The sequence below is a fragment of the Macrotis lagotis genome, chromosome X (assembly GCF_037893015.1).
Source record: "Macrotis lagotis isolate mMagLag1 chromosome X, bilby.v1.9.chrom.fasta, whole genome shotgun sequence".
NCBI lineage: Eukaryota > Metazoa > Chordata > Mammalia > Peramelemorphia > Peramelidae > Macrotis > Macrotis lagotis.
This window is the reverse complement of record NC_133666.1, coordinates 16,621,033-16,635,059: the sequence shown is the minus strand read 5'-3', so window position 1 is coordinate 16,635,059 and position 14,027 is coordinate 16,621,033. Positions and strand designations below refer to the sequence as shown.

Sequence of the window (14,027 nt, the reverse complement as noted above, 5' to 3'; positions counted from 1 at the left end):
CTTCCCTGAAATCCCATCCCTCCTGGTTTCTAATAGAACAATAGTGTTCCATGACATACATAGACAACAGTTTGCTAAGCCATTCCCCAATTGAAGGACATTTACTTGATTTCCAATGCTTTGCCACCACATACAGGGCTGCCATAAATATTTTTGTGCAATTGAGGTTTTTACCCTTTTTCATCATCTCTTCAGGGTATAGACCCAGTAGTGGTATTGCTGGGTCAAAGGGTATGCACATTTTTATTGCCCTTTGGGCGTAGTTCCAAATAGCTCTCCAGAAAGGTTGGATGAGTTCACAGCTCCACCAACAGTGTAATAGTGTCCCAGATTTCCCACAACCCTTCCAACAATGATCATTATCCTTTCTGGTCATATTGGCCAGTCTGCCAGGTGTGCAGTGGTACCTCAGAGAAGCTTTAATTTGTATTTCTCTAATAATTAATGATTTAGAGCAATTTTTCATATGGCTATGGATTGCTTGGATCTCCTCATCTGTAAATTGCCTTTGCATATCCTTTGACCATTTGTCAATTGGGGAATGGTTTTTTGTTTTAAAAATATGACTCAGTTCTCTGTATATTTTAGAAATGAGTCCTTTGTCAGAATCATTAGTTGTAAAGGTTGTTTCCCAATTTACTACATTTCTTTTGATCTTGGTTACAGTGGTTTTATCTGTGTAAAAGCTTTTTAATTTAATGTAATTGAAATCATCTATTTTGTTTTTAGTGATGTTCTCCAACTCTTCCTTAGTCACAAACTGCTTCCCTTTCCATAGATCTGACAGGTAAACTGATCTTCTGATTTGCTTATAGTATTGTTTTTTATGTCTATGTCCTGTTACCATTTGGATCTTATCTTGGTAATGGGTGTGAGGTGCTGGTCTAATCTAAGTTTCTTTCGTACTAACTTCCAATTATCCCAGCGGTTTTTAACAAAGAGGGAGTTTTTATCCCAATAGCTGGACTCTTTGGGTTTATCAAACAGCAGATTACTATAATCGTCTCCTGCTTTTGCACCTAGTCTATTCCACTGGTCCACCACTCTATTTCTTAGCCAATTCCAAACAGTTTTGATGACTGATGCTTTATAATATAATTTTAGATCAGGTAGAGCTAAGCCTCCTTGTTTTGCACTTTTTTCATTAAGCTCCTGGCAATTCTTGACTTTTTATTTCTCCATATGAATTTACTTACAATTTTTTCTAACTCATTAAAGTAATTTTTGGAATTTTGATTGGTAGGACACTAAACAGGTAGTTTAGTTTTGGTGGAATTGTCATTTTTATTATATTAGCTCTACCTATCCATGAGCAGTTGATATTTGCCCAGTTAATTTAAATCTGATTTAATTTGTGTGAGAAGTGTTTTGTAATTGTTTTCAAAATGTTTCTGAGTCTGTCTTGGCAGATAGACTCCTAGGTATTTTATGTTGTCTGAGGTTACTTTGAATGGGATTTCTCTTTCTAGTTCTTCCTGGTGTATCTTACTAGACATATATAGAAAAGTTGAGAATTTATGAGGGTTTATTTTATAACCTGCACCTTTGCTAAAATTGCTAATTATTTCCAGTAGTTTTTTGGATTATTTCTTGGGATTCTCTAGGTAGACCATCATGTCATCTGCAAAGAGTGAGAGTTTTGTCTCTTCCTTCCCAGTTCTAATTCCTTCAATTTCTTTTTCTTCTCTAATTGCTGAAGCTAACATTTCTAATACTATATTGAATAGTAGTGGTGATAATGGGCACCCTTGTTTCACCCCTGATCTTATTGGGAATGCCTCTAGCCTCTCCCCATTGAATATGCTTGTTGATGGTTTCAGATAGATACTGATAATTATTCTAAGGAACAGTCCATTTATTCCTACACTCTCTAATGTTTTTAATAGGAATGGGTGCTGTATTTTGTCAAAAGCTTTTTCAGCATCTATTGATATGATCATATGATTTCTGATAGGTTTGTTGTTGATATAATTGAGTATACTAACAGTTTTCCTAATATTGAACCAACCCTGCATTCCTGGGATAAATCCTACTTGATCATAATGTATTATCCTAGTGATAACTTGTTGTCATTGTTTTGCTAAGATTTTATTTAAGATTTTTGCATCTATATTCATCAGGGAGTTAAGTCAATAATTTTCTTTCTCTGTTTTAACTCTTCCTGATTTAGGTAACAGCACCATATTGGTTTCATAGAAAGAGTTAGGCAGAGTTCCATCTTTCCCTATTTTTCCAAAGAGTTTATATATAATTGGAACCAATTGTTCCTTAAATGTTTAGTAGAATTCACTTGTGAAGGTTGTCTTGATCTTAATATAACTTCCCCTCAACTTCCAAAGTGATATTCTTAAGCTTCTAAATTCCTTCACAGTCTGGTCCCTTACTATTTCTACATATCTTTATGCTTTATCCTATCCACATCCTCTTATATCCAGCAACACTAGCTTCCTATTTTTCCTTGGATGAGACACTCCATCCAAGCACTTTCTGTAGTGGTTTGCCATTGGAATGTTCTGCCTCCTCATCTCTACCTCCTACTTTGTTCAAGGTCAAAGCCTCCCTGCTTCCTTTTCCCCCATACCTTCCCCCACTCTCAGTCTCTTTCTTCTGAGATTATCTTCCATTGCGGTTTTGTCTAACTTCTATCTTCTTGTTGCTTGTCCGTTCCCCCACCCTTAAAAAGTGAATTCCTTGAGGGCAAGTATCCTATGTATGTATCTGCCTTACTTCTGTATCTCCAGCAGTTAGTATAGTGCCACTCACATAGCTTGATAATAATGATGAGAGGTCTGGCCCTTTGGGGGCTTTTAACTGCATCAACCATAAAGGAGTAGGACATAAGGATCAGGTTCTTATATGAAAACAAAAGCAATCCTGGACAGCATCTTGTTTCTTTTTGTCCATCATTCTTGAAGAAGACCATGCCATCAGGGAGGTGATGCCCTGACAAGAATGTGAATTGAACTGGAGTGAGGGGGGCAGCTGTGCTAATGTCATCCGCTTTACTTTCTCCTCCAGAACCAGCTAGGTTCAATGGCCAGATGTGAATCAGGTTGCCTGGAGATGGCCCCCAGGTTCATCTAACTCTATTTTGAATAAATCAACCTTTGTTAAATATACTTGGGTCCCCAATACATTTCACTTACTGCAAAAAGCTGTGATTTGGGTACTTAAGAAAATCCCCAAAATGAGCATGTTAGGTCATGAATACCACTTTAGCTAGTTCAGTTTTAATTCAGTATGTATGTGGAGAAGGAGACGATATTTAATCATTCCTGCAAAATGGAAATGGAGGCTATCCATATCCTACATGTGGCCAGACATTCTGCCTCTCAAGCCAAAAAGGGTTAGGTTTGAGAAGGAGGCTGCTGGCAGGTTTGGGTTCTCATTTGGTCTATGTGACCTTTTGCACTTTTGTAGAGAAAACCAGACTCAATGACAAAGATCCTGACTTTGGGAAAGATTGAAGGCAAAAGGAGATGGGGACAGCAGAGGACGAGATGGCTATATAATATCAAGGGAGCAATGAACATGTACTTGGACAGACTTCAAAAAAATAGTGGAGGATAGGAGGATCTGACATGCTATGGTCCACAGACCTGAACAATAAGGGGCCTCCTCAGCCCTTAATTCTCAGTAAGTCCCTGCCGTAGCACTCACTGCGTCCTCCCAATTTCTTTGGGGGGGAAGGGGCAATCATCTAGTCTAAACTCATTTTACAGAGCAAACTGAGACCCAGGGAGATGAGATACTTACTGAATGTGCCACAGGCATGAAGCAGAGTTGGAGTTCTTTCCACTGTACCCTCTGGTATCTCCTGTAAGTTTGGTGGATTCTGTTCAGAACTCCAATAGAATTCTACTCTATATTGGAATTGTTTCATTTTTTGTTTTCTTCTTCACTGCTGAACATCTAGAAGGTACTCCAAAAATTCCTGATGATACAGTGAGTCAGGGTTTTGTTGGAATTGTTCACTCTATCCTGTTATATTACCCATAGACAAGGGGCCAAGTACTCTCCTCTTACATTATTCAAGTCTGTCAGTTTTCACTCTTCACTAGTCAATTATCAACAGCAGTGGCCATAGAACACTTGACACGAGAATAGTGCCTGCCATGTTATAAGCTATTTCTTTCATTCACTGTGGCCACCAGTGAAGGTTTGAAAAAGGATGGAGAGGGAGGTGAACTGGGTTACAGGATTGGATCAGTCAGTGTACAACTTGAGAAAGTTCTTACCCTTTTCTGAGTTTTCTTCATCCTTTATCAAATGACAGGGCTAGATCCAATCTTGGCCAGATGGGACCAGTTTGTGACAGTAAAAGGGCCAAAGAATATTTTAGCTGTGAGGTTTAGGCATAAGTGTACCCTTGCCTCAGAAGCTGAAAGTCAAGTCAGAGCCTTCCCTTAGGGAAGGTTGTATGTGTATGTATGTCACTGTAGTTGGGAAGAATTATGACCTGAGGAAATTGACCACCCTTTTGTTTTCTGACTCTTAATGACCATATTTGGGGTTTTCTTGGCAAAGATATGGAGTAATTTACCATTTCCTTCTCCATCTCATATTACAGGGGAAGAAACTGAGGCAAGTAGGGTGAAGTACCTTGCCTAGGATCACACAGTTCATAAAGTGCCTGAGGTTGGAATTTAACTCATGTCTTCCTGATTCCAGACAAGGTTCTCGACCCATTGCAGCACCCCCAGCTGCCCCTACTACCAGACATCATTTGTTGAGTTTCCCAGTCCCTTTCCAGTCCTTTGCATCAGGACCCAAAGTCCATTCAATTATTCTTCACCTGCATTATTTGTTCTTGGGCAAGGAAGTAGAGGTAGGAAGGTTGGGGTTCAGATCAAATGATATATACTTTTTGTAGGAGAAATCAAATTGAACTGTTCCTTTTAAAACAAATCGCTCTTTTTTCTTTTTTTTTTTTTTGGTCTTGGGCCTCCACTGCCAGAAGTGGAAAATGACACTGGCATTGATTGAGATTGACCACCATCCTTACTTGAATTACGATTCCCACCTTGTGGCAAATTCCAAAACTCCCTGTTGAAATGAGTGTTTGCTAGATTTTAAAAAGGCTTCATATGTTTCCCTTCTCTGATAACAGAACAGCCTGAAATGAAGGTCATCAAAGCCATTGCCAATGGAGCTCCTCCTCCAAGAAGTGTTGCACAGGTATGTCCTGACTCAGGACAGACACCCCATTTCACTGCCCCCTTGCCCCTCCCACCATAAGCTGAGTGAAACCATATGTATATAGACTACTTCCCAAGAAAATCATGGACTCATAGGGTTAAAAGGGAAACCTGTTAAGCACACATGAGCCATTGGACTAATAGAAGATCCAACTGGGTGAAGTAACCTAATCAAGTGAATATGTGGAAACCAAAGGAAAAATGGAATATGAACTAGGGAGCCCTGCCCTGGAATCTAGAGAAAGAATACAGAGGTCCTGCCTCTTAACAAACCTGAAGGGAAGTCTCTGACGCAATGTTTACAAAAATACCACAGGACACAATTGTGCGAAAATAAATTATTCAAACAGAATGAAGTAGTGAACAGTAGCTGAATCTAACCAGAAGCATTTGGAATAAGACCAGACATGGGTCAACAAAATAAATTCATCAACATCAATTGTTTCAAAGTAAGACCAAACATTCTTCCTGAAAAGCAAATGCTATTTTCTGAACATTTGAAGGCAAACAATATCACTGTGTGCTCTAGAACAACACCTAGGCCATTCAATTAGCAATGCAGCATGTCAACAATTGCAGATAGAAAGAGAGAAGAGAGAAGATGGAGGGGGGGGAGAGGCAGGAATGAGGGCTTTCCAAATGGAGTAAACCCCTAAGCAGGTGTTATTTAGGACATCCTGCTCAAAACTCCCCCTGAGGTTAATAATGATTACCCATTAAGACAATATTGCGATTAAAGACAGTGACAATAAATTTCCCCCCTCCCCCCCTACCAACTAGGAAGGGAAAACAGAGCAGAGCCCCTTCCTTTCTCTTCATCTCTTGGGTTTCACTGGCCCTAGTCTTGGCCCTGGTCTTGACCCTGATCTTGGCCCTGATCTTGGCCATGGTCTTGACCTTCACCCTGGGTTGGATCCTGCTCTGGGTCCTGGTTTGGGCCCTGGTCTTGGCCCTGGGTTGGACCCTGCTCTGGGTCCTGATTTGGGCTCTGGTCTTGGCCCTGGTTTGGACCCTGCTCTGGGTCCTGGTCTTGGCCCTGGCTTGGACCCTGCTCTTGGTCCTGGTTTGAGCCCTGGTCTTGGCCCTGGCTTGGACCCTGCTCTGGGTCCTGGTCTTGGCCTTCACCCTGGCTTGGACCCTGCTCTGGGTCCTGGTCTTGGCCTTCACCCTGGCTTGGACCCTGCTCTGGGTCCTGGTTTGGGCCCTGGTCTTGGCCCTGCTCTCGGTCCTGGCTTGGACCTGGCACTGGTTCATCATTTGGTCCTTGGTCCTGTTCTTGGTCTTCATCGTCTTCTTTGATTTGGATCACGATTTGGTTTGGGTTTTGGTTTTGGGCCAAGTATGTCAGGACATGCTGAATGCCATTCAAGCGGCTCTTCAGGGAATTTGTGGACAAGAAAGGTAGCTGCCCTCTACTTTCTAGTGGAAGGACTGCCAGGATCCACCAGCACCAGGAAGGGCCATTGTGATTGACCTAGAGTAGAAACACAAAGGAGGATTTATCATTTTCAGAAAGAAGTCCCATGATGCTATTACATTTCCTAAATCCAAAGCATCAAAATCTACCTTGGTTTGGCTCTTCAGCTCCAATTTCTCTGCTCTGTTCCTAGGTTGTTCTCAGAATTTTTTTTTCTTGGTCTATTCTACTGTTCCCTCAGTGGCCTCTGCACTCACTCACTACTGCCACTGGCCTTCCAGATGCTAGTTGTTGCTCTGAATAAAAGTTTGTATTGTGGCTAGCCCCACCAGGGCCAGGCTTGTATGAACTGCTATATCCAGCTGCTTGTAGCTCTGGGCTGGTACTGCCCAAGTGACCATGCCAACTTCTACAAAAAGTGTCCCTCAACCCTTCTGAGTCACTGTGGCATCTGTGAGCTTCTCTTGGAAAACTGCTCTTAGCACTGCTGTTTGCCTTCTGCCAGCTCAGAGGGACTGAAGGACTAACACCCAGAAGCTCAGACTGAGCAAGCGGGGTACTAGGAGACTTCTGTCACCAATGGAACCCAAAGCCTGAACAAAGATAGAAGGATCATCTTTTCCTTCCCACCCTGGATATTTCAAGCCAATATAAGAGGTCACCAGTAGGTGAACGTTAGAAAGCCCAGAAAAGGTCAGGACCCTTAGTCCAGAGAAAGTACAAAGTCCAAGCTGCATGGGATCTTGGGACAGAACATGGTGGGAGAAGCTGGGAGACGCCATGAGTTAAATCTGATCTGTGTCTCTTAATATAAAGAACTACATGATAGACATATCCACCCGACCAGTTTAAATTCCGGCTTCTCACCTCATGCCTGTCCCTTTCTCCTTGCCCATTTGCCTGCTCTGTCCTGCCTAAACCTTTACTATCCAAGTATCCTGAGGCCCAGCCCAAATAGAATCCTGTCTGACTCAGACTATGGTGTCAGTCTAGCCTTTGCTTTGGGAGAGCCTAGGTTGGCTTTGGTTTAAGCCTGGGAGCAGCAAAAGCACAAGTGGTTAACGATCTCCATTTGTTTTTTTCTGGTCCCCTTGTTGGCTACCAATTGAACTACTCTTGAGACTCTCCATGGGCAGGGGAACCTGTTATACCTGTGGATCCAGATCTTTTGGTGGCATGGGACCAAAGTGGCCCAGAATTCGGCTTCGGAGGGCTTGTTTAAGTGAATTGAACCAGGCAAGTGATTGATCATATACGGAGCTGTGCAGATCGAGCAACCGAAGATACTCCTCCCCTTCAACCTATAATTAAGCAAAGAGAAGTCATATGAGCAGGGCTCTGATGGCCACTCCCCAGGGGCATCTGATTTGATCTTCCATGGACAGACATGCTTGAGTCCATTCAGCCAGCATGACTGAATCATGCAGATGGATGATGGGCTATTTGGAGAGAGGCTTGAGAATCCTGCTTCTGTGTCCATGGGCATGAGCATCAATCTACATATCCAGTTGTAGGCAATTACAAGGGGGGGAAGGGAAGAGGCCAGCAGCTGTTTAAACTAGTTTTCACTTTAAAACATCTGCATTGTCAGAGATATGAAACAGGGACCAAATTCCTACCACCTACTCCCGACCTATTCATTCCTTATTTATCCTCTCTCAGTACCAGGAAGGACATGTGAGAGGGTGCTATTCTAACTCAGAATTCCAAAGCACAATTTCATTCATTCCACAGATATCTGAATGTCTGTTGGAGAAATGCCTGCTGTGATCATGGTCAACTCCTCTTCCCACCACAAGCAAAGTCAAAAATGGACTGCCTAACTATGCATACCACTTCTACTTGGAGATAGGATCATACATTCATGGGAAGATATGGATTTGGGGAGGATCTGTCTCCCATGTTAAAGGAAGAGATCTTCCTGATGCCTCTGTTTGCTCAACTCCTGAGGTGGGGGAGTGGACCCAACACTGTGCTCTGGCTTTCTGGCTTTTCTGAAGGGAAACCCCAGCAAAATGCTCATGAAGCTACGTTGGCATTCCAAGCTCCTGGAATCTGCTGGCTTCCCGAAGCTCAGCCCCTGGAGCAGACCCACCTTCCGATCCTCAACAAATTCGATGTCAGCTGTGTGGTAGCCATCCCTCTGGCTTCGTCGTAGCACCTTAAATCTCCTCTTACCAATGCTGTCCACCACAGAACGACCATCAGGAAAGAACTCAACATTTCTTATGTTCAGCAAGCAACCATGTTCCGCAAACCTAGGTGTTGGGGTAGCAGTAAGTAAAACAATCATTCTTGTCAATGGGTTTGTTTCCCTAGGACTGCATCTTAGCCACATTGATGATTCTAGAGTATGATTTGGCCAAGTCCAGAGCCTGAGTCTTTGGGGGTCCCCACCAGGAAAGTCAAGAGTCCATGTTAGTCACAGTCCCTTTGACCAGAGTCTTTACTCCTTGTCTCCTTTTTCTTCTTGTGGACACTGGCTCAATTGAGTGACCTTTGAGATTTCTCTGCAAAGGAAGGTTGTCCCAGGGTTCATGACTCTAACTACCTCCCCTTCCACCAAACAGATGTTCAGAGATTTCACTAAATGAACTGAAGTGTGCCCGAGGAACAATACATACTAAAGAAAATTTTTTTTAAAACTATACAAAAAAACCCCCAAAAAGCCCATGTCATTTAATCAAGGCAGCTGAGAGAGCAGGGGAAACACACTTTATGGAAACAAGGATCATCTATCACACTGAGACGAGTACAACTGTCTTTACAAATAATTATGAAATAAGTATACCTTTATACGAGGCCATCAGGTTCCCTCCCTCCCACCATTCTGAGGACTGAAGGGAAATTTAGGATGCCCGAGGGCAGTTCTGCCCTACAAGTACCACAAGTCTGATGCCAGTGGAAGCTTAAGGCATAGAAAAAAGAAGCTGGAAAGGAAGGAGTTGCGAAGAGAAATGAAGGAGAGGAAGAGAGTAGTAGCTCAGCTGGAGCAGAGAAAAAGAGAGTTGAATTTGGAGTCAGAAGTGGCACTGGGGCCTTGGACAAGTTGCCTGGCTGCCACTGCCTCAAGAAATATTCTCTTCTAGTAGACTAGTCTCTTCCTATTTTCCACCACCAAGCTTCATTCTTACTTCTGTTCCCCTTGCCTAGTGTGTTCTCTCCTCTTTTCTGATTAGTAAAGTGTTATGTGGCAGAAAATAGTAGAAGTTACTACTAACAACAAGGATTTGTGGACCATATTTCTGTAGGGCTAGGAGGGCAGTATCTTCCCCAAGGCAAGCTCAAGATGATCCTACAATTTGCCAGTGCAGCTCACCTTCTAATGTTGCTTGGATTCAGAGAAAAGGCTCAGGTCGCCTGTATCCCACTCTGTTTCTGGGCTGAAGTTTCCCTATCTGTATAATTTGGGGGTTGGCCTAGAAGTGCTCTGACTGTCTGTCTAGAATATGTGAGTTTTTCCCAACTCCATCCCCATATCCCAGTTGAACCAAGCTCCGGCCTCTCGAGCTATCCTTCTAGTGGCCAGCCACTCACCCTCTGCCAGGGTCGCTAACGCACATCCCGAAATGCTTGCTGCCAGTGTCCATGCATCTTCGAATCATAAGGCGGTGGCAGGGCTCGAAGATGTGTAGGGGGCATGGCACAGTGGGGTAGGCGATGGTACAAACAAATATAGGCACATTCTTACTCAGGATGCTGCAGAAGGGAAATATAATTGTGACAACAACCTTTCTCCCATAGCTCGGGGTGGAGTTGCTGTGGCCAGGAGAAAGAAAGACGGCTCCCAGCTGGCCCAAGGAGTAGAGGCCTTCCCAGTTACCATCACTCTTGGCCCAACCTGTGATCCCCACCTCCCACCTGCAGGGTCAACCTCCAAAGAACCACCAGGGCAAAAAGGGAATCGAAGCCAGGAGGATGATGGAATCTGAGACCTAGCTAGAACCAGAAGGGACCTCAAGAGGCCATCTAGTCCAGTCTCCTCATTTTGCACATAAGGAAATGAAAGCCTAGGGAAGGGAAAGGATTTGTTCAAAGTCACCCAGGTAGGAAAGTAGCCAATACCAGTAACTCCAAGTTGGGCACTTTTTCTATTGCATGGTGGTTCTATAGGGTCCTGCACTCTTGCTTCCTACTGTGTAAGGACTAGTTGAATGAATTCATCTTGACTTACATTTCAGTCCATTCCCTCACATGCTAGGAGACAGAATGACATATATGGGGTTACATACTTTGAGAATTCAGCCATTTCCTCCTCGAAAATCCTTCTGCGTTCATTGAGGTCATCGGGCAGATACTTGGCTATCATTGTCTCCATCAGTAAATTTTTGCTAAATTTTCTCCCATACTGCATCAAGAGGGAAAGAAATCAACTGTTGTTGGACCCTGTCAAGTCATTGCAAAGGCATGATCAAATGAGCCCTATCTTAAGGCTGTTCTGACACCCAAGCTAGGTTTTCTATACTTTTCTATACTTTCTATACTTTTAATTCCTAAGAAAAAAGGGGAAGAGGAAGGGGAAGAAGAACAAGCACTTCTGTAGCACCTACAGACTAAAGTTCTTTTACAAGCCTGGGAAGTAGGGATTATTCTGTTTTTATCCCCATCTGACAGTTGAAGAAACTGAGACTGAGAGTCCAGAGTCATGCAAGTGACAAAGAATTCTTTTGGGCTCTGTCTCATGATTAATCTCAAGTAAGGTGTAAAATAGGGAGATCTAGGCTTGTTAAGGGAGTTAGCCCAATGATGACCTGTTGGAGAAGTCATGGTCATGGGTCTCCCATTTCAAACTGGCCCTAGCCACAGAGCTTTGGCTCCCAGAAAAAGGGCCTAAAGGCCTGCTCTCTCTCTCTCTCTCTCTCTCTCTCTCTCTCTCTCTCTCTCTCTCTCTCTCTCTCTCTCTCTCTCTCTCTCTTTCTCTCTCTCTCTCTCTCTCTCTCTCTCTCTCTCTCTCCCACCATGCCAGCTGCCTTCCAATCAATACTTAATAAAATTTTCTTGAATTGAGTATGTTATCTTACCTCTGCAAGGCTTTTTTTGCAAAGGGGGCACCTGGAGTTGTGAGCCAAGCTTCTTTCAAGACATTTCATGCAGAAAGTGTGTCCACAGGGAGTGGTGACCGGCTCATAGAACAGCCTGAAATCATGTCATAAAAACCAAAACTGATCATCTGAACTCAATTTTAACTTTTTGGGGTATCCTTGGCAAAACAGTGGGACTTGGAGGTATATATTCTAAGCTAGACTTAAAATGAAAGCATTTGTTAGGGTTTCTATCCTATCTGAGATCAGGGTCAATCTACCCAGAAGGAGATAAGCCAATCAGCACTGGAGCTGGCTCAGGGTCAGCCCTGTTCTCAGGAACCCCAGAAACAGGTGCCTTGCCATCCCATGTATAGCCCCACCCAACATTCAACACTATGCTCAATGGTTAAGCCACAATTACCCTGTTCACCATGCCTTCTATCAGTTAGGGAATGATGATGCCCTCAACTCTTGAGTGTGGAGGCCTCTGACCCTTAGTAACCATTGCTACTAGAAATGGTGATCCAAATGACTGCCCTCTGACTAGCTAATGACCATTCTCTTCCACTCAGAATCCCTATGATTTGAATTCCAAGACTGCCCAGACCATCCCCTGCTAAGGTGGATGCAGGTGATTCAGAGATAACATACAAGTCAGAAGCCTAGCTCTGTCACTTACATTATAGTATAAAACAAGTCTTTTCCCCTTCCTTGGTCATCAGTGACTTGTGAAATGAGGAGGTTGGACTAGATGACCTTAGGTCCCTTCCAGCTCTGTATCTAATATCCCTACTCCACTCTACCCTCCCATTTCATTGGACCTCAAAGAATCCTTGTTCTACTGTTAAGGAATTGCCCTTTATATTAAGTCTCTTCTCATATTCCTTCCATTTTCTTGCCTGGATCTCTCCTGAAGAGAGACACCCTTAAGAAGGGCTCTCTGAATTCAGTGCTGGTAGAGTACCTAGGAGAGGCAGAGGGCAACTCTGGTTGTCAAAACTGGAGCAAGGGCCAGAAAACACAAGCCAGGGTTGAACAACTCAACCCAGTGACCTGAGGAGGCAACTGGCTACAAAGCACCCTCCAGTGGTTAGTAGCTGTTCCTGCATCCCTAACTGCTCAGCTTTCCTGATGGACCCAGGAGCTACCACACTGTGGAAGACCAATCCTTTCCGGCCTATAATGCTTGTCTTCCCAATACTCCAATCACTCACTGCCTTATATGAAAATAGTCTATCATACTATGCAGTTCTTTTTGCAACTCAACTGCATGGGCATGTTCAGAATGAAAAACTCTGCCCAGGGCCAGGACTAGGCCTAGAACAATTGCAGTTTTAAGTCCCGTCCACTGGAGGATGGGAGCTTTTTTGAGGGGATGAAGAGGATTACTATTTCCACTCATTTCCCAGTCAGACCGCATGTGCTGAAAATACTAAGCATGATTCTACTGGACAAGATAGGACTCGGTATGGGAGGGAAGAGAAGTATGTGAAATCTGTGGTTGGTAGGATCCCTTGGAAGCTAGCTATTCCTCTTCCCACCCCCCACCCCCATGTCAGGAACGTGATTTTCATCTGTTCAGGAACTCCTAATGAACAAAGTACCTCTACCATGCAAAGTGGTGCTAAATTTAAAACTTCTATTCCTAGAGAATAGCCTGGGAAGCTGAAAAGTCATGTGATTGGTCAGGATCATTGAGATCAATCACAAGCAAACTTTGGTCTCCCTAGTTTTAGGCCTTCTAATGTAGCTGAGCATCTGGACTACAGATGCAACAAGATGTCAAGAAAGTGGTCCATGAAGGAGCACAGGATTGACAGTGTTTCATACATACCTTGTACACAGAGGGCAATCCAGGTCAGTTGGGTCGAAAGATTCCAAAGCAATATGTTGAGCAAAATTCCCACCCTGAGAGTCATCTAAATCTGAAATGTGGAATGTCCAATGAAATATGGATTAAGTTACTATCCTGGCCCAAAAGGGACTGGTTTGTTTTTAAACATGAGAGAGCTGATTTCTTGCCCTATATTTCCACCCTCAGCCTTTGGGAAGTTCTCACTTGGAGTAGAAGATACTACCTCCCCCTCCCCCCAGGTAAGGTGGAATCTCCATGCTTCTATGGACTAGGAGATCATGTGACTAGAAACAGGTGATATCCAGCATGAAGGAAGCTTAGTTTAGAGGAAAAGGACTTAGACTTTTGCCACTAAAATACGGTATGGCTTTCAGGAAAAGGCTTTCACCTTTCTAGGCTACCTCCTCTGTAAAGAGAAGGGATGGCCCACATGGCTTCTCTCAGGCCTATTTCTAGGATTCGATGGATGATCATCGACAGGTCACTTCTCCTGTCTGGGCCTCAGTTATCAAATGAAGATCAGCCCATCCTTC

The 14,027-nt window shown here is 43.5% G+C and overlaps 1 protein-coding gene across 1 annotated transcript in view; it reads right to left on the bottom strand.

The window, feature by feature from the left end:
* Positions 1 to 5,521: 5,521 nt before the first annotated feature.
* The window catches only part of LONRF3 (LON peptidase N-terminal domain and ring finger 3), an 85,258-nt gene continuing 76,752 nt past the window's right edge, over positions 5,522 to 14,027 (bottom strand). Inside the window, exons 10-16 of the mRNA XM_074201807.1 lie at positions 13,474 to 13,564; positions 11,637 to 11,751; positions 10,848 to 10,963; positions 10,153 to 10,314; positions 8,711 to 8,873; positions 7,767 to 7,916; positions 5,522 to 6,672 (exon numbers count right to left, since the gene is read on the bottom strand). Coding sequence (XP_074057908.1) covers positions 6,037 to 6,672; positions 7,767 to 7,916; positions 8,711 to 8,873; positions 10,153 to 10,314; positions 10,848 to 10,963; positions 11,637 to 11,751; positions 13,474 to 13,564 — 1,433 coding nt within the window. The 3' untranslated portion in view covers positions 5,522 to 6,036. The remainder of the gene's footprint in view (positions 6,673 to 7,766; positions 7,917 to 8,710; positions 8,874 to 10,152; positions 10,315 to 10,847; positions 10,964 to 11,636; positions 11,752 to 13,473; positions 13,565 to 14,027) is intronic.